Genomic DNA, 19,805 nt, shown 5'->3' with positions numbered 1-19,805 from the left:
GTGCTTCTGTAACTCCGTGGCTTGCTTAGTCTTTTTTGGGTTTGGGGGCACGTTTCTGCTAGTGATGGCTGAAGCCAGCAGAAGTATTTGAGACTTGTTTCGTGAAAACTGCTGATGTTTATCACCAAATTCTATATTCTCAACAATAAAAGAGGGAGGCCTTTCTTTCACAAAGGCAGAAAAATTCCTTTCGGAGAACTAAAGACCCATGTGAATTTCAAAAGTCATATTTCTGGCTTCTTGATTTTTCTTTCAAATGGGGAAAGTACCTTTTCCTCAGAATTTTCCTGCTTTTCCTTTTATTTCTTTCCCCTGTTGTCTTGGATTTTCCTTGTTGCTCACTCTTTGCATCCCTGGCTTCCTTTGCTGTTGGTTGTTTTTCTCTTTCCATTTCCCTCCTTCCTCCCTCCTTTCCCTCAGTGGCCTGCCAGTCCCCTCACTTCCTCCATCTCCCGAGCCCTTGCTCTTGCCCGTGACTCAGACCTGGAGAAACCCTGATTCATCTGAGGGTTTTTCTGTCTTGGCTCTGGTCCTGTGTGCTGGGTGCAGAGCGGTCTGATCTGAAGGGGGGTGGAGAGGAGAAAGGAAGGCGACTGGGACAGGGACAGGTAATCTTCCAACGGGAACCTTGACTCTCTCCTAACAAAAGGGGGACTGTCCCCTTTTGTCTGGGGCTCTTGAGGGGCGTGTCTGGGCTGGCGGCCACCACTAGTGGCCTGGGAGCAGCAGGAGGAGTCGTGGGGGGGCTGTGCTTGAAGTGTTTCTAATGGAACCTGAGCAACTCTAAGGGGAGACTCATCTTCTCCCCTGTCCAAGCATTCTGCATACCCCTGTGGTTCTTCCAGAGCAGCCGCCCTTGGCCCTTCAGGGAGTAGGATAAGAGAGAGTGCTGCCTAATGATCCTGCCTACTTTCAAGGTTATGGCCACTAGCTACAGGACAGTTGACAATTGTTCTCCCTTGTTCCCCTCCAAAAAGGGGAGGGGGCCTGTTGCTCCTGTGCAGGGATCTGCATGGGTCCTCAGGATCCTTGGAGATAGCCCTCCTCAGCCACTGCTCTTCAGATCTCATTGTCAGTCCACGAGCCTTTGATACCTTCCTTTCTGCCTCCCTCCACGGAGTGAATCCTGCACCCCATCCCTAATTTCCTCAGATCCTTCCATTGGCATCTCCCAGCTGTGGGAATGTTGTCTCCCCCTTCCCCGGCCCAACCTGATCTGACTGTACCTCTAGATTTTGATTCAACCCATGCGGCGCACATCTCTTCCACCCAGAACCATGGTCTGTGGAAAGGAACAAGCCAGGATTCACCAGGAGACTCATGATGGCCATTTTCTGTTCTGTGTCTGATATTTAGCATAATTGGAATACCAGAGAAACACCCCCTGTGCCACATACAAACTCACTTGTAGTTTTTATGACCTCATCTTGACTTCAGAAAGTAAAATTATGTCCTCAAGGTGGAGAGGCAGGGTTCGGTACCTTATGTTGCTAAGCTAGTGTGTTTGGCTGATTGAACCAAAGCTGGTTGTTAACAGGACATGAATTATTGAACACCACCCTAAGAAGCCTGTACCTGGGGGCATCTGCCTCTTGCACTGTCACCTCTGTTTATCTTGGGGTCAGCTGTGAGCTCACTTCATTTGAGTTGGCCATTCAGGACGAGGGGTCTCAGGTGCCCCCGTGTCGCCTCTCCTGTTGTCAGGGTTCAGTGCCAGCCCAGTGCTGGATGTTTTGTTCTGGAACACCCCAGGCGCTCTTCCGGGAACCTTTCCGATGAACATAAAGGCCACTGAGTGCAGGGTTTCAGATCGGGAAGAAAGGGGCATGAGTGAGCAGTGACCTTTTTTCCTTTGCCAGCTGAGGGTTGAGCCTGGGGAGAGGGAAACTGTAAGGATGGCTGGGGCAGGTCAGATCACTCCCTGTCTGTGTTGACATCCTTCTTCTCTGCTTTCCCTTCCTTCATCTTACTGCGGTTTCCAAGGCCTAAGGCATGGCTGCCCCCTGTAGCCCTTAAGGGAGAGATACCCAAGGAGGGGGGCTCCACCTCCCACCGTTGCTTGCCTTCCCAGTCTGTTAGGAAGAAGGCCCTGAGTTGGGGACCAGGAGCATGGGCTTGTCTGGTGGGTCTCTTCTCTGCGACTTGATTTCCCCAGGTGCTCCACTTTTCCTGAGGAGCCCTGTGCTTCTGTCTCCTCATGTCCTTTCTTAGCTCCCTCCCTTTCATTCGGGTTTCCCATTTTACGCTTTTGCATCTTACGCTTTATTTTGGGTCCTTTGGTCTGAACTGATATGGGGACAGCTAAGAAAACTAACCTTCCACTAATAGGAGAGGGTAAATCTGGAGAAAGCAAAGAATTCAACATTTGTTGGGGGCGGGCATTGGTAAGACGGGTGCCTCTGTTCAGAGGTAACGTCCATCTTCCTGCTTTTGTCGCTTTCTCTCTGGGGCTGGCTGTTGTGTTTGTGGCTGAGTGTAGTGCTTGTCAGCGGAGTGCTGTGACAGGAGGCTATTTTAATAAACTGTTGCAGTTCCGCGAGCCGAGCTGCACTGCGTTGGCATCCCTCGTCACCACTAATGGAGCGTGCGTGGCTGGGTGTGGGCCGGGGAAGGGGGAGGCGCAGGGTGCTGCCCCCTCGTCTGGGAGTGCTCCTGCCTCCGGGAGCAGTCAGACCTGGGGACTGAGGGGTGGCTGTGCGTGGGCAGAGGGTCCCTCCCCGGTGGTGCCTCTGGCACGGATGCTTTCTGAGCTGTTTCTTTTTCTGTTCATAGCACTGCAGGCTTGCGTGTGTGGCAGGGGAGAAAAACTTCCAGTCGCCCCTGTGTGCGCCATAAATTTAAAAAAAGGAAAGATAAAGAACAGAACTAGAACCAGAAAAAGAGAGTGTGCGGGCCTGAGAGAGCGACTGAAACCAAAACAGAGGAAGGCGCAGCTGCTCTCCCCAAGGCCTTCTGGGGCTCCCGCCCGCCAGCCCGCCCGGAATCAGGCCTTTATTTATTTATTTTTCTGGCTTTAAAAAAAAAAAAATTCCGCTGTCTTCTTCAATCCCATTCCCCCCACCCTGCCACCCCCAAATTTGCTGGGTGGCTACTGCCAAATGGACCCGAGTGGGAGCCTGGAATGAAAAATTCATAACTGCTGGACTTTGCCTGTTCATTAGACGTGAACTTGTCGATTGGGCAAATTGTTTTTGGTCTCCAACTGCCGGGGGCTCTCCCCACCCTCCCGGCTCGCCCAGCTCCCTCCTCCCCTTGGACGCAGCCATTGGCTGTGCGCGGAGGTCTCTTTGCCAAATAGGTGGATCCTTTCTCTCTCCCTCTCTCTCTCTCTCTCTCTCTCTCTCTCTCCTCTCTCTCTCTCTCTCTCTCTCTCTCTCTCCCTCTCCCTCTCTCCCTCTCTCCCTCTCTCCCTCTCCCTCTCTCTCCCTCTCGCTCTCCTCTCGCTCTCTCGCTCTCTCCTCTCCCTCTCCCTCTTCCTCTCCCTCTCGTTCTCTCCCTCTCCCTCTCTTCTCCCCCCCCTTTTTCCTGGCTTGGCACGAGCAAATGGATGGGGATTGAGCATGAAAGGAGAGAGAGAGAGGGAGTTTGAGAGAGAGAAAAGGAGCAACAAAACCCCCCAAACCCAGCCAGCGCTCGTGTGTACACACACACACACATACGCACACACACACACACACACACATGCACACTCACACACGCACACTCACACCCCATCCCATCCCGTCCTCCCTGGATCCTCGGTCTCTCCCCTCCCTCCCCCTCACTCCCTCTCTCCCTCTTGCACGCGTCTGCCAGCCACAGTCTGCAGCCGGTCAGAACTCGTCCTCCTCCCCGGGAATCTGCGAGCTCCCCCTTCTCCTCCGATCGGGTGGAGGAGGCAGCTCGAAGTTTACACCCCTGTGCTGCTGCCAGAGCCGAAAGCCTTTTTCTTCAGCTGCCGCTTTTTCCTCCCTCCTGGTTTTTGTTTTTGTTTTTGTTTTGCACGGGGGTGGTTAGGGTGCGTTGTTGTGTGTGTGTGTCGGGGGGAGATGGAGGTTGGTTTTGATTTTTAAATTTTGCATATTTTTCTTTTCTTTTTTTTTTTAACTGAAGGAGTATGCACAGGGGGAGAAATTGAAAAACAAATTTTTTGTTGGCTTTTGTTTACCTGGCGTGTGTGGCAACCAGCTCTCTCTGCTTGCTATCCCTGACCTTTCTTTCTTTTTGCTCCTTTTCAAAAAAAAAAATATTAATTTCCCCCTTCTGTGCAATGGAGTGTGGGGGGGCAGAGGGGGAAGGGTTTGAGAATCCACCCAAGCCCAGCCCCTATTCCCCAGAACACCAATAATAACCCCCTTTAAAACATTTACCTTCCTCCCCTGCTCCTCCCCCTCCCCCCTCCCCCCACCCGCCCCCAACTCACAACTCTGTTGAGTCCAGAATCTCAGAATCGGGCGTTGGGCTTTGCCGGGTGCTTCACATCAATGGTAATTATTTAATTTTCTCCAGTTTTATTTTTGTAAGCAGAAATCAGTTATTATTTAAACTTCAAACAAGCAAAAAAAGAAAAAAAAAAAAAAGAAAGAAAAAGAAAAAGCTGAGAGCCCGGCCCTCTGTCACCTGACTGAGTGGAAAAAGGGTGAAGGGGTTTGGGAGGTGGGGAAGGGGCTGCAAGACGACCCATGCAGCTTTTAACCCTAATGTGGCCGAGACAACCACCTTATTTGTGTTAACAAGAAGTGTTTTGTTCATTATGACTGTGGTTAACATTAGTATTGGTGTCGATAACAAAGCTGAAATCACATATTTAGGATTTAGGTCTGATTCAAAAAATGCTGGGGTGGATGTTTCAACTGTATCAGGAGAAAAGAAAATGAAAACAGCCCGAGGAGAGGGAATCCAGAGCTGTTTCCTCGATCGCTAGTGGATGTCATTTTCCGTCTTCTTTGGGGACAGCCAAAAATCAGCCGGTGTTGGGACTGGCGTCGGCCCTGTGCGCCCTGCGTGCATCCACGGTCATCTGTGCAGACGGACACGGCGCTGGGGCGAGCTGACACGAGTTCCCGGCTGCGATAGAACATGGAATGTCATGGGCGCGACAGAGCTTGGCGGGGATACCAGCAGCGTGTGTGTGTGTGGACGGCAATGTTGTCTGTGCGCGTGTGGGGAGAGAGAGAGAGAGGGAGAGAGAGAGAGAGGGAGAGAGAGAGAGAGAGAGAGAGAGAGAGAGAGAATAGGTGTGTGGACAGGCTCCCGGTGCCTCTGTCTGGCTGCTGAGGCTGAGATGGGAGCAAGTGGCTGGCGAAGCTGGTGGTGGCTTCAAAGCACACTTTTGTAGAACAATCGCAGGAGAAAATTGTTGGGGGGGAGGGAGGAGGAAGAGAAGGAGGCTTTCCTTGTACCCCCCTTCTAACGCTGCTTTTCTCCTTCTCTTTCCCCTCATCCCGTCTTCCCCCTCCTCCCGTCCTCCCGCGCCCCGCATGCTCCCGGCTTGCCGCCTGCAGGATGAGTTCCACCCGTTCATCGAGGCGCTGCTGCCTCACGTCCGAGCATTCTCCTACACCTGGTTCAACCTGCAGGCTCGGAAGCGCAAGTACTTCAAGAAGCATGAGAAGCGAATGTCAAAGGACGAGGAGCGGGCGGTGAAGGACGAGCTGCTGGGCGAGAAGCCCGAGATCAAGCAGAAGTGGGCATCCCGGCTGCTGGCCAAGCTGCGCAAAGACATCCGGCCCGAGTTCCGGGAGGACTTTGTGCTGACCATCACCGGCAAGAAACCCCCCTGCTGCGTGCTCTCCAACCCCGACCAGAAGGGCAAGATCCGGCGGATTGACTGCCTGCGCCAGGCCGACAAGGTGTGGCGGCTGGACCTGGTCATGGTGATTTTGTTTAAGGGGATCCCCCTGGAAAGTACTGATGGGGAGCGACTCTACAAGTCGCCCCAGTGCTCGAACCCCGGCCTGTGCGTCCAGCCACATCATATTGGCGTCACAATCAAAGAACTGGATCTTTATCTGGCTTACTTTGTCCACACTCCGGGTAGGTGGCTCTTAACCTTTCTACCCCCATTTTATTTGCTAGCATTTATTCTTTTTATTGTTCCTCTCGTTTCTAAACAGTACCAGGCCATGGGCCTAACTGCACACCTGTCCTGCAGGGCCTTGTCCTGTCTGCCTTTCCCCTTCTCCTTCTCCTGTCTCCCTCTCTGTCCTCCTCCCCTGCTCCCTTGCCCTGGTACCCACTGTGTGCATCTCCATCTTTGGAGGACTCATCTGATCAGAAGGACGCTATGGGTCTTAGGACAGGCCAGGCTGCCCCAGAATTATCCGTAATGGCGAGTTTGAGACAACAGCAGAGACAACAACATTCAGTATTTACTCTTATTTAAAATGAGTCAGAAGAAGTATTGAGGGTTAGGTGTTGGCTTTCCTGCGGCTTTACCTCAAGTTGCAGGAAAGCTAGATTTGGCACAAGCGGGGTGGGCAGTTCGGTGGAGAGAGGAGCATGTGAAATCCCCGCACATGAGACTGAACAAACAGAACAGGAGAGAAGGCAGCAGCGGGCAGATTCTGGGGCCCAGATGCCCAAGCGGGAGCTGTTTTTGGCTGGGATTTGGCTGTCAGAGAGCATGAGAGTAATTTGATTTTACAGAGAGTAGAAAAAAGCAGGAGATTCCTTGAACTCTGCCCCTCACCTGGTCTCTCTGCAGAAGCGGGGAGGCCCCAGGGTGCGCTGCCCAGCGGCCCAGGCTCCTCTGCTGGGGGCGGTGAGGCTTTCCTGAGGAGCAGGCCTGGCAGGGCCAATTCGTTGCTGTGGAAAAGGTCTTAAAGAAACAAACAAACAAGACCTGTAAAATTTCCTTTCTTTTTGTGTTCCCAGTAGTTCCGCTTCTCTTGGCTTTTCCAGTCTCACCCTGCATTTTGGGTTGGGCTGGTTTAGTTCTCCTCTTCTGATCCTTTTCATTTTTTCCCCCTTACCCTTTCCCTTTTTATAATTTCTTTCCGCTTTTGTTTTCTTACAAATTGAAACAGAGATGGCTGGTTAATTTTTAGCCTCCACTCAGCTACGCCCAATTTACTGCTGCCTTTGAAACCTAAACGGGCGGCACTCTGTGATTAAGCAAGGCAGAAGTGTGTTTACATTATGCCCAACCAACTTGTAATGAGAGGGCTACCGAGCCTCTCTCCGTATGTGTGTGTGTCTTTCCCCTCCACCATTCCAGTGTTCTTTCCCTCTCATTTCCCTTCTTCCTCTCTTATGTGAGTGTGAGAATGTGACTTCACTTCAACTCTCCAAAACGTTCTTTCCTGTGAGTATGCATCTCTGTGTTTTCCTTCCTGTTCATTCACAAAAAAGAAAAAGCCACTCACAACTGCTGTGGTCACCCCCTTGCCTCTTTAGGAAGTTGGGAGGATTGATATGACTGGATCCTGAAATAAAATGGGGGGGTTGCTTTTGGAACATAATCTCTCTCTTGCCGAGAATGAGTGCTTAGAGTGTGTTGGAGAGCTCTGGGTAGGAAAGGATGGCATTTGAGGTTTCTCTTCTTGCTCATTCTCTTGCTCTGAGAGGTGGCTTTGGTGACTGGAGGCTGTGGACGCTAGCCTTAACCCTGCCTGCTTCTATGGATCTTTCTGGGCCTGCACCTGGCACTGTGTGGCCATCAGGACCCCTCATACTGAAGGGCCAGTTGCCCGTTTTTTCCTCTCTTCAGCTTGGATATTTTTCTTTCATCTTTTTTCTTTTTGGAAAAGAAACTAAATGGGGAGGGAGTCTCTCATTCTCTGTCAGCACCGCAAGCCAGAGTGGGGAGGGTGTGTGCCTGGTGATGTTGGAGGGATGGGCTTGGGGGGCGGCTGGCAGCGGCTGCTTGGAATGTGGAGCTTGCTGGTGTGTCCATCAGACAGCTCTTCCTCAAGAGGATTCTGCACCTTCTGGTTTTAGAACTTGGATCCCAAGAGCATCTACAAGGAAAATAACACTGCACTTCCTCTTAGGTTGACTCTCTCCTCTCCCCTGTATCTGGACCCTTGTAACTGAGTTGTTTCCCTGGCCTGTTTTATTTTAGGCCAAAATATTGACTGCTGCCAGCATGGGGCTGAGGTAGGATGAAGTGTGTGTGAGGGAGACCATTTCCTGGCCAGCCTCCTGACTCTGGACTGACCAGGCAGGTGTCAGGGGAAGTAAGTCCCCCCCAACCCCCCGTCAGTGAGATCATTTGTCCAGGAATATGAGTGAATTCCTATCCCATCGAGTGTAGCCAAGGCCACCTCTGTCTGGGCTGAGGCTGAGTCTCCTCAGCAAATGCTGAATAGAGAACTAAGGACTTATTTTCTTTAATTCAGTCCACAGACTTCAGAGAATCTCAGTGAATAGGAGTTTTCGTTTTTCTTGGAGATATTGCTGGAATTTGAGTTGGCCTTTGTAAAGAAAGTTTGGGAGAGTTGCTACTGCTGGGGCCACCAGTGGGCTTTTGCCCCCTTGGAGTTGGGCTGGTAGTCTTGAGATGGCATAGAGCAGGTGGGCTTCCTCCCTGAGGTACTTGGGCTTGCTAGAAAATGTCTTCTCCCTGGCAGAGCCACCAGACGGTGTTGGTCCCTGGCACCACCTTGTTTAAGCCCATGCCCACCAGATACACTCAGCAGAGGTGTCCCTTCTTTCTTCTTCCCAGTATTATAAAGTGGGGTCAGGGTCTGGAGCGATTAGGGCGCAGACAAGACTTGCTTCTCAGACAAGAGTTACTTTGGACTCTGAAAGAAGTGTTTTTTCTTTGCTTAAAACTGGATCTGAGAGCCAGATCTGGGCTGAGCTGGTGGTGTCGGGTTGATGACAGTCAACTTGCCCTGACGTTAAGAGTTGAGATGTGGCGTTTCTCTCAGGTGCTCTCATCACCCACAGCCCTTGTGGACCCTTGTTATGCCCTGGAGGAAGCTTCAAGAGGTGACAGGTTGAGAGGGCGTAAAGCATGTTTGTGTGTGACGTGGGGAGCCCCACTCCCAGAACACAGCGTCTAAAGGCTCCATGAGCCGGCCTTCCTGCTGGGAAGAGGAGTCTGACCTTGTGTCTCTATGTTTTAGGAGGGGAGGTGGAGGCAGGGTAGGGTCAGAAAGCCTTGCCATGGGGAAGAGGACGTCCATTTCCTGGTGATGTCCTTCCATCCAGAAGAGGTGTTCCAGAGAAGGAGGCCCAGCAAGGAGAGTGTGCGGTGTGAAGAAGGGTGGCCAAGCAGACCTGGAAGCAGAGCTGGACTAATCCCAAAGCTTCTTTGGTGTTCCTAGGCCTCAGTCCTAGGAAACAACAAAAAAATACAGTAAAATGCTTGACCAAACGGAACTGTCCGCTTCTCCGTCAGCTCCCTCCAGTGGGCCCAGAGCAGAAGCCCACAAAATCCAGGTGTTCTGGTGGTGACTCTTTTCTTTATCCAAGCTCCTTCATGATGGAGGCTTTTGCACTTCAAGGACCACCCCCTGGCCCCCGCCATCGCCAGCGCTAACAGTCACCAGTTCAGAGCCAGTCTTGATTCATCCACCCCGGTTGCCTGCCAGCGCTGGGCCATCTAGAAGAAAATCTAAGCATCCTAGTCTTTTCGTCAATAAACATTTCTGTGCACATCTCTAAAGATAAGGGCTCTTGAAAAACAGAACCAAATATCACTATCATACCTGTGAAAAAATCATCAGTTTCCTTTGTCTCATCAGATACCTTATTAATTATCTGATTATCTTCTAGGTTTTGTTTATAGTTTACCTGAATTAGGATCCAGATAGTTATTCTTGAACTGAATTGTGACAGTTGGTCCATCTGTAGGTGGTGATGGTGGCAGTTGTCATTGTCATTGTCCTTGTGGCCGTGATCCCCTTCCTTGGTCTTGTTTTCTTTTCTGGCAGTCTTGTAGTTGAAGGGACCACATCATTTGTCCTGTAGGTTTTCCCTGTCTAGACTGTGCTTCCTGGAGTGGTTCAGTGTGCGGCTCTGAAAGGAGATTCCGCCTCCCTCCTGGCCTCTGGGTCCTGGGACCACCAGGCTTGGCCTTACCTGTCGCAGGAAATGGGTTAGCATCTGCGGATTTGTCTAAGTGAACTCTTTCAAGTGTGACTTCACTCTCCTGGTATTAGCACTCTGCTCTAGGACTGGGTGATGGGCAGTGCGCACTAGTTTTCAGGTCCAGCGGGCGACTCCTCATCTGCATCCTTCCCCAGTGGTGGAGGGCATTGCTTGGCAGTGTCCACCCTGCCAAGACAGTGCCAATGATGCTCCCCAAGCCTCTCTGGTGGCCTTGGTGTGAGTGTGCAGAAGGGGCTGCAGGAGTGCAGGTGCCTTCTCAGGGTCCACTGATACCTGTCACCTCCTTTTTCAAGGCCCCAAAACGCTGCTGATCTCTCTTTGAGGCAGCGCCATCTGGTGCCAGGGTTGGCAAAAACCACAGGGCCTAGGAACTCAATTGGTGAAATTAGCAAGATCTGTGGATGATCTTTTCACCCAGTGTAGGGTCTCCCTTAGAACATCCTGTAAGCAGCGTCTCTGTTGTTCAAAGGTTAGCTTTGGTGGTTGTAAAATTCTCCTGTTCATCTAGCTCAGAGGATGGCACCAGGATTAAACCAGCTCATAGGTATGGATCCTGTCGCCTAGCAGGCAAGTAGGGATAACAGCTGCTTTGACTCCAGCATCCTTCCCTGTCACCTTCACTTGTTGATCTTGTTTGTGTCTTAGGGGACACCCCAGGTGAAAGCCAATTTTACTGTCACACACCAGCCTTTTGACTGAAGGCAACTCTCACATCTCCCTTCCACAGCTTTCCCTAGGAAACTGTCTTCTCTCCAAGCCAATGTCCCTGACCACTCCTGCCTCCTGCATTGGATATAGTTCCTGGTATCCTTGCCATCTTTGGTCACCATCCCCTGGAGGCCCTCTGGTTTGTCTGGTCCCCTTAAACTGGAGTGTTCAGAATTAAACACAGAAATTCTAAATGTGATCAGATCTCGGCTAAACATGATAGCTCCATCAGCTACATAATGTGCAAGGCCCAAAGTAATATGAAAATGCAGAGCTCCTTCTTCAGAACTACTTGGAATTGCATCTTGACAGCAGACAGAGCATTCAACCAAGTGCAGGGTCTGCAACCACATCGGTCGCATACCCACGAAGCCAACCCAGGCCGCCTTTGCTCTGGACCTTCTGTGTCTGTTAATGTGACTTGGAGTTCCTGGCTCTGGGTGGTGTGGAAGGATGATGAGACTCAGGCCACTCTCTCTTGGGGTCAGCTATGACCCCAGAGAGGAGAGCAGAACTACCCACTCCCTAACCTTGGACTTGAGCTTATTTGTCAGACTCCTTCGACCACCTGCCCTTGTCCCCTTTGTTCATAGTGATGTCCGCCCAACCAGTCAGAGCCCCAGCTGCCTAAGTGCATGGATAAAAGAGCTTGATCTTCTGGCTCATTTGGAGGCTGTAGCACAAGAGAAAACAAGAATTGCCCTACCTGGGCACGGTGGTGTACACCTGTCATCCCAGTGACTCGGGAGGCTGAGGCATGAGGGTTGAATGTTGGAGGCCAACCTCAGCAACTTAGCAAGACCCTAAGCAACTTAGACCTTGTGTCAAAATTAAAAAATGAAAAGGACTGGGGGATGCAGCTCAATGGTAAAGCCCTGCTGAGTCCAATCCCCAGTACCAAAAAAAGAATAAAAAATAAAAAAAAAGGATCATCCTTTTCTGAGCTTGAGTCACAGAGTGTGGACTGTGAAAAAGCCAGAGTGGGCTGGATGGCCAAGCCCATAATTACAGGCATGGTGACCAGCTGTGTTCCATCCCCGACCCAGAGGAAACAGGCCACTCTGCAGCAGGAGGGCTGGAATCCAGACATGCAGGAGAACTTCCTGAGGTATTGCCAAAGGATGGAAGAATTTCCTTTATCCAAGAAATGCACACTTAGCCTACTGTGAGCAAGATGTTACCTAGGGGCTCAGAGATCTCTGAGAATGAGAAAAATCCTTCATGTGTCCATCAGCCTCTGGGTGATGACTTCTAGAAAGCTCCATCCTGTTGGCCTGAATCAGCAGCCATCCATGCTGGAGGGGAGGTAAGGCCACAGGGCTTCCTAGGGAGAAGTTCAGCCCACACTGGCTGTGAAATGGGAGGCAAGACCCTCCTTGCCCACTCTCTAGTGCCGTAGAGACCCAAGGTCCAGATTCAGAGCAGATCAAGAAGGGACAGCAAGGCCAGCACCACATTCTCCCCTGTTCTGGTGTCCAGCAGCAGCTGGGCAGAGAGGGAATGGCAGAGTGTCCCCCCTTCTGCCCAGAGAAGGTGGCTGCCTCACCACCCTTTTCTCTTTGCCCGGTCCGGCCCCCCTGTCTCAGGAGCTGCCACGCTTCAGTTATTTTATCCTTCAGTGTCCGATTCAGAAGTCTTTCAAAGGCCCCAGCCGTGTCAGCGCAGTGCTCACACAAAAGGCCTCTTTGATTTCTTGTTTGTTTTCATTTGCCAGCAGAGGGGGAGGGGGCAGGAGAGAAAGAGCTTCTGGGTTTTAAAATTTTTATTTGGGTTGCTTCATTCTCAGAGGAGTTGGCTCCCTGGAACTCCTTTCTGAGTTGGGGGCTCAAGGCAGCAATGGTCTTCTAGGGAGCAGGGTGAGGTGGGGTCTGGGAGACAGGGGTGCCCCCGCAGCACAGCAGGAGGGGTAGGGTTTAGGATATAGTTGTTGATTCTCCCTACAGACGTCGATCTGGCAATTCTTCCGAGCTGGGCCCGAGGGTGGGAAGGCTCCCGTTGGAGCCTGCCGCTGGGTGGAGAAAGGTCTGAAGTGCCTGACACCAAACAGCTCTCCCTGTTCTGTCCCTGGTATCCACAGAAGACTTATCACAGCTGTGGATCCGAGTGGTCATGAATCTTGACTTCGCTGTTTTCTGTTTTTGATCCCTCTTGGTTGGAGGGGCAGGGGGTGTCCTTCTAGCATACACAGTTTTAAAATATTTTAGGTGCCTCTGAATATAGGCTGGGTCTTCCTACTCTGCGTCAGGGAATAAAGTGGAGGGGGATGAGAGGTCTACCTAGTTAGTGGCCAGGTGTCTTCCCAGGAACGGTGCCCTAAAGTCCCAGGGCCCCCACATGTGTGGGACTCAGGCAGAGCAGCACTGCCACGGCCCCAGTGAGCAGGGAGTCCAGACTGAAAGGAGATGGAAGGCTACCTTTGCCGGGGTTTGGGACGAGAGTCGCCCAGACCAGTGCCTGTAGAACACAACCTGGAGCACACATGGGTGTCTCTGACACACCAGTGACACCCCAGGATGCTGCCGGCTGGCTCACACACACTGAGGCCTGATACTCGGGGCTCAGGAAGAGAGTGGCGGAGACCGAGGCTTGGGCAGGTGGTCACAGGCATCAGCAACAGGGACGTGTGCCCACTGGGTGAGGGGGGGGCTCCTCAGGGCCTGGTTGGCAGACGGGAGGAGGAGGCTGGGGGGCTGAGAGATAGATAAATATAGCTGATGGCATTTCTGATGATAGGTTTTTCTTGGCACTGAGGGCACCATGGAAAACAGCATGACAAACGCCCGGCCCCGCAGGCCGCCGTCGCCATTTTAAGCGTGTTTGAACCGAAGGGTTGTTGGCGTTGGAACAGGGTCCCAGAAGGCAGAGGGGCTGGGGCGGGGAGGTTTGGCTGGCCTGGGCTTCACACCCTTGGGTGCCTGGTTCTTTACTTTGTCTGTATGAATACTTACACCTGATTTTCTGGTCCCTTAGGGATTAAAAATATTTTTCTGGCGGTGCCCTTTGTGGCCAGTTTACCTGTTCCTCCAACAGCTGCTATGGCCTATTAGTAGCGGGTATTTAGGGTTTTCAACACATTTTTGATGTCTTGGTTTTGACAAGGTGTGTCACTGCCACCCTAGAGTCAGGGCCTCCATTGCTGTTATTTGGGGGACACCCAGTAACTTAAAAGTCAGCTGTCTGTTCAGGTCCCCCAAAACTTCTTGTGTTTGTTGACAGAGGAAGGGAACCATTCACTGCTTTAATTCCATTTTTCCACTGAGGACCCTGTGTGGCCTCAGCCCTGGGCTAAGACTTCTCCATGTATTAACTCCCCAAATTTTTGGTGAATTCTAGTTTCATACTTGTACTCCTGGCTGAGTGTGTATGCATTCAGGTGACACATGTAGAGGTCTCTGTATAGAAGGAGGAACCAGCAAGCCAGACTTGGAGATGAGTGAGGCTTCCTGGAAGATGACCTTCCTGCCCTGAACCTTGACCTGTGCAGGTAGCGTGTGCAGACACCTGGAAGACAGTGAAGAATTAACTTATTTTTGTCAGCTGGGTGAGTCTTTTCAGCCCACTGGGAGCCGATCTCCTCACAATGGTTGAGTGATATAGACAGGGCAGGTATTATTTCATGTACCATACAGAGGAGGGAACCAAAGTGCAGAGATGTCAAGGGACTCAGGTCACACGATGAGTTTCTTGCAGAACGGGCCCAGGCCCCAGATATTGGGTCAGTGAACACCACAGCCTGAGGGCCTCACAGCTCCTTGAACTTCACTTCTGGCCTTGGCAGAATCTCAGAGAAGAAAGTCTCATGGATCCCAGTGGTAGGGAGTTCTATCCCTGTGGACTCTGTCATTCTCCAGAGGAGGGTCTAGAGCCCAGCTTGTGCTGCACTCAAGGACTCTCCCAGCCTTTGAGCATGGGGGTAAAGACAGAGAGCAGGCCCCTGGCCTTGTCCTGAACACTGGCCTCCCTGCCTCCTGATGACTGCCACGGCTCCCTACCTTTGACCTGGAGAGGTGGCACACTAGCATAGACAGGGTCTGGATGCTGCCACCTTGCTGTGGGCAGATCACTTCTTTTTATTTTTATTTATTTGTTTTTTCCAGCTCAGCTTCTTATCACCCCTCCCTGGAGGTCTGGGAGAGGCCACTGCGTAGGTGGACTGTGCAGAAAGTGCCGGCCCAGGGCCAGGCAGCTCTGCTGGATTTTGGGATCCCTGATCCTTACTGTATTACACCCTTTTCCTGGGAGTCTGTTTGGAATTACAGTTTGAAATAAAAACAAATGTGGTTATCCATATTTCCTGACCATGATACTGTTAACATTTGGGCTGGATCTCTCTGTCATGAAGGATCCTCCTGGACATTGTAGGTTGTTTAGCAGGACCTCTGGCTTTGACCCACTAGATCCCAATTTTACCTCCCTCCCCCAGGTGTAACAACCCAAAAGAGCTCCACCCATTTCCTTGTGTTCCCCTGGGGACAGAATCACTCCTAGCTGAGAACCTCTTGCCTGTAAGAAACAGGGATTCACACAGACTGCTGCTTGTACTTATTACCTCTTGCCTCTCTTTCATTTTAGGGCTTCATATACCTTTTTTTGCATGGTGACTAAACCTCTGAGCCCCAGCTGTTCCTGTGTGTCCTGTTCCATTTCCCCCCTTCTGAACAATAGGACCCTGGGTTGAAGCAGTCTGGGGACTCAGGATACAATCTGTGTTCCATTTCCCGCTGTGGGGTCATGAGCCTGCCTCCTACACCCCTGCTGAACACCGCTCTTGCACTCTGGTCTCTCTAAGTGCTGCTGTTTTGGGGCCTGGAACAAGCAGTCTGCTGCTGGGCTGACCCAGGCCCTTGTGATGAGCCCATCCCAGACTCCAAAGAACAGTGGAAATTTTTTCCTGTAGCATGGGATGTGGAGACCAGAACTGTCATAGAAGAGTCTCAGCAGTATTCTTTTTTATTTTTTATTTTATTTCTTTATGTATTTGCAGTACTGAGGATTGAACCCAGGGGCACTCTACCACTGAGTTACATTCCCAACCCTTGTAAAATTATTATTATTTTTTATTTTGAGGCAGGGTCTCCCTAAGTTGCCCTCATAAGTGGCCTCAAAATTGTGATCCTCCTGCCTCAGCCCCCCAAGCCACTGGGATTCTGGCACCCTCTCAGCAGTATCCTTTTTAAACAATGTATTTGATTTTTTAAAATTAGAGTAATAAAACACACTGTGAAAATTTAAACAGCAGAGAAGTATGAGGCAAGACGTCCTTCCCAATTCACCACCCTGTGCCTTTGAGAACTTCACTTTACAGATTCATGTTGGCTTTTCTAATTTTTTCATCAATTCACATATCAAGTAACTTTTAAATATAGACATCTATTTTAGGAGCAGACAGTATGTTTGGACTAATTGAGCTGGCTCTGTAGAATGCCTTTGTGGTCTTCATTTTTCTTACCCCCTGTCTTTATATTTGCATCCGGTCATCCCAGGTGCAGAGCCATTGTCCCTGTCTTCTTTTCCCCTGAGGTGACAGCTTCAGCTTGTCCTTCCTGGAAGAAGGGTGAATAGCAGAGCATGTGTTGGTGTCTGAGTGACCAGGATCCTGCCCTGGGGTGTTTTTGGGGTAGTGTAGCCTGACTACCATGGAAATCAGGGCTGTAGCCTCAGCCTAGCTCTGTACCTCACTGCCTGCCAGGGGGCTGAGATAGGCAGAAGGGTTGTTGAGAAGAGGTCCACTTGGCTACCTGGCTTGGTCCACGAACCTTGCCTCTGGGGTCGGCTTCCCAAGCCTTTCCTGTAGGGTTAGGGTACATTCCTGTGTGGGCAGACCCTCCTCCAGCTGTCTTGGCATCTGGGAGTGTTCCTGTCCTAAAATGGTGGTGGTGGGGGGTTAGCATCAGTCACTTCCAGGATTAATTCCATCATATCCATCATATCTTTGTTTCAAGATTAAAGATACGGCAGAGGGAAAGAGAGAGAGAGAGAGAGAGAGAGAGAGAGAGAGAGAGAGAGAGAGAAAGAGCGCATGGACATATGCCGCGAGCTCAGCCTGAGAAAGCATCCTCTCCAGACCAGGCGTGAGGCTCGGGAAATCAGAAACCAGACAAGACCTGGAGAATGCGTCCAGAGAGGGCTTTGCGGCTGGGTCTGTTGGTCTAGGGAAAGCTGCTGGCTAGAGAGAGAGCTCCGAGTAGGGTGACACCTGGTGACTCTCCTGGGCTGGGCGAACCCGGGTGGAGAGGAGAGATCAGGAGATCCCCAGAGGTGGTTTGCAGGAGGCTGGCCGATCGCAGCCCTTAGGGAGCGTGTCCTTATTATGCCTGCAGATTATATCCCCATTAGTGCATAATTATTATATAATGGGCGTTATTGCATAATGGCAGTTATATAACAGGTGGCCCAGAATACAGACAGGGGGTGTAATAAGTGTATATCCTCTGGCTATAAATAACCACCAGCCCCACACTGAATATGTGGTCACACCAGAGCCACCTTATAAATACCCTTGCTGGGCTATAAATTTCTAGGCAGTGACGTCAGTGGGCATGGTACCTAGTTAGGGGGTGGTAGGAGGAACCTGCGGCCCCACCCAGCCACATGACATCATTGTTTCCTTAGCAACAGGAACGCTCCCCAGGGGATCAAGTAAAGAGAGGCCTTTAAAGGGAGGAGGCAATTGGGTAGAAAGCTTGGGTAGTGGGTGGTGCTGAGCCTGGGGCTGACCAGGGTGGGTTCCCCTGAATGGAGTTCTGGGGCAGTGAGACACACAGTGACAGGGCGGCAGACTCCATTTCCTCTCATCTGCCCTCTAGACGGTCTAGGGTCCCCTTCCCTGTGTGTAGCAGGTCGTGCCAGCCTTGTGTGTTGCATGTCATTCCAGCCTTGGCCTTGCGTTAGGGAGAAGAGGAGAGCTAAATGATCTCCCCTTTCTCTGTTCCAGGTGGCCTCTCCATAGTTCTGGGGTTACTTGCTGAAGGGGAGTTGAACATGGACAGACCCACGCTCTATGCCCTGATCATGTCTTCCCCAGGGTGTGGCTGCTTCCCCAACTAGAGGTTTTAGGCCAGTATCAGCCTTAGTAACAGAAGAAATATGCGCGCAATTTGGCGTTGGTCTCAGAGAGCCTCGTGGCAATAATGGCGGAGGGATATGGCGCCTGGGAAATAAGAGGAGAAGGGACAATGTGTGGTAGGCTGTAGAATTTGGGGCGTATGAGAGATAGTTTCCTATGGATTGGTGAAGAGCTAGTTCTCAAATCCCTGAGCACAAGGAGGACATTCTCTTTGTCGGCAGGTAGGGAATTGAAGTTAGTATAGGGACCATCTAGACCCAGTTTGCCAGGAGGTTTTCAGTTTTAGCACTGAGTCCCTTGTGCTGTACCAGGAAACTCCTAAGTCCCCAGACAACCAGGATGATTGGTCACCCTTGAATCAGTCGGGGCAATTTTGCCTTTCAGGAAACATTTGACAGTATTTGTTACTAGTAGGAAGAGTCTGGTGTGCAGGACCGTAAACCAGGAACAAAGAATCATCTGGCCACACATGTTACAGCATGGAGGCCTAGAAACCCTGCCTTGGAGAGAGGGTTGGCAGACCGTGCTGTGCATGTTCTTCAGGATGTCCCTTGCTGCTGCTGGCCAAGTGGGCTGCCCAGCTGCTTCTGTGAACTTCTTACTGCCTTGTTTTCTGTTTTTTGATTGGTTGTGTAAGGGTCTGGGGCTGGGAGACCTTACTAGGAAATCATGGGGCTTTTGCAAGGGTCTTTCCCCTCACAGAACTCAGAAGCCTTTTGCAGATGAGACTGCTGAGCACAATCCCTGCAGCAGACCACTGTGCCTGTTATTTAAAAAACACTGGAGGCTGTGGCACGCCTGTAATCCCTGCGACTCATGAGGCCAAGGCTGGAAGACCACGAGTTCAAGGTCAATCTCAGCAAAATGTCAAGACCCTGCCTCAAAATAAGAAATATAAAGGACTGTGAGTGTAACCCAGTGATAGAGTGCTTTCCTACTGTGAGATAGGCCCTGGATTTGATTCCCAGTATAGCAAAAAAAAAAAAAAAAAAAAAAGTCAAGGGAAAATTATCCAATAACTAGCCCTTACTAGCCATCAGAGAGCTTTCAAAGTACAAAAGCTGCTGCTTCCCCTGCCTTTCAGGTTATTTCTTCCTACAAAAACCCAAACAGGCTACAATAGCCTCTGGGCTCCCAAGTTCCCCTTATTGCACCAATCTCAGGTGAGAACTCATGTCCTTAAAGGCCAGGTTCCTAACCCCAGCAACCAGGACTGGCCAAGAGCTCCCCAGAAGACTTCTCAAATGAAACAGACAAGCTGGCAGTATAGGGGAGCCAAAGCCTATCCTGGCATATGGGGCTTACAGGAATTCGGGTGCTAAGCTATGTGATATCAATTATAGAAGAGCCCGTTTTGCCTGGCATACCTGAAGTGTCGTCACAAGCCCACAGCAGTTTCTCCTTTATCTGTATTTAGCATCAGTTTAGTGTACTACCTGGCTACAGTTACGTAGCCCCCTTTGTCCCTAACCACATGCATAGTGTGGCCAACCGGGTCATCATTTCTGCTGGGGACCACAGATAATGGCCAGGATGATGGTGGTGCAGTGGTCTGGCCAGAGTGGGGGACCAGCAGAACCACAGGCTACTACCCCTTGTGTGTGTCAAGCCTGCCTCTTGAGCTTGGATGTGGGCTGGAGACAGCTGAGGATGGGGAGGCAGGGCACACGGTTCTGCATGCAGGGCCCTGCCAGCAGGGCCAAAGGAAACTGGGGAGCAACACTGGCTTCCAGCACAAAAGCCATTGCTCCAAAGAGCAATAATCCCCCAGGATATCTCCAGCCCGAGAGAGGGCCAATGGAGAGGCCCCTGCCCTGAGGACGGGCCAGATTTCTCTCACTTATTTATGGTATCATGGTTTATAAAGTGGGCCCAGCACACAGATCTCTGGGCACAGTTTCAAATACATGCATTTCTTTTAAATTAAACACCACACACACATTTGCTGTGCGTGCGCACACGGTCTGTTCAAGCCATGCTGCTGCCCAGG

General features: G+C 51.1%; 1 protein-coding gene and 1 long non-coding RNA gene across 2 annotated transcripts in view; one reads left to right on the top strand and one right to left on the bottom strand.

Annotated features, from left to right (window-relative positions):
* The window catches only part of Nfix (nuclear factor I X), a 97,404-nt gene that overhangs the window by 23,048 nt on the left and 54,551 nt on the right, over window positions 1-19,805 (top strand). Inside the window, 1 exon segment of the mRNA XM_047532006.1 lies at window positions 5,484-6,015. Coding sequence (XP_047387962.1) covers window positions 5,484-6,015 — 532 coding nt within the window.
* Window positions 4,556-7,027, bottom strand: LOC124969194 (uncharacterized). The gene is made up of 3 exons (XR_007105928.1): window positions 6,889-7,027; window positions 6,671-6,799; window positions 4,556-5,046 (listed from the first exon to the last, which is right to left on the bottom strand). It is a non-coding gene; the product is annotated as an uncharacterized LOC124969194 (long non-coding RNA).

This window comes from Sciurus carolinensis, chromosome 17, assembly GCF_902686445.1.
Source record: "Sciurus carolinensis chromosome 17, mSciCar1.2, whole genome shotgun sequence".
NCBI classification, from domain to species: domain Eukaryota; kingdom Metazoa; phylum Chordata; class Mammalia; order Rodentia; family Sciuridae; genus Sciurus; species Sciurus carolinensis.
The sequence above is the reverse complement of the archived record's forward strand: the minus strand, read 5'-3'. Positions and strand labels throughout refer to the sequence as shown.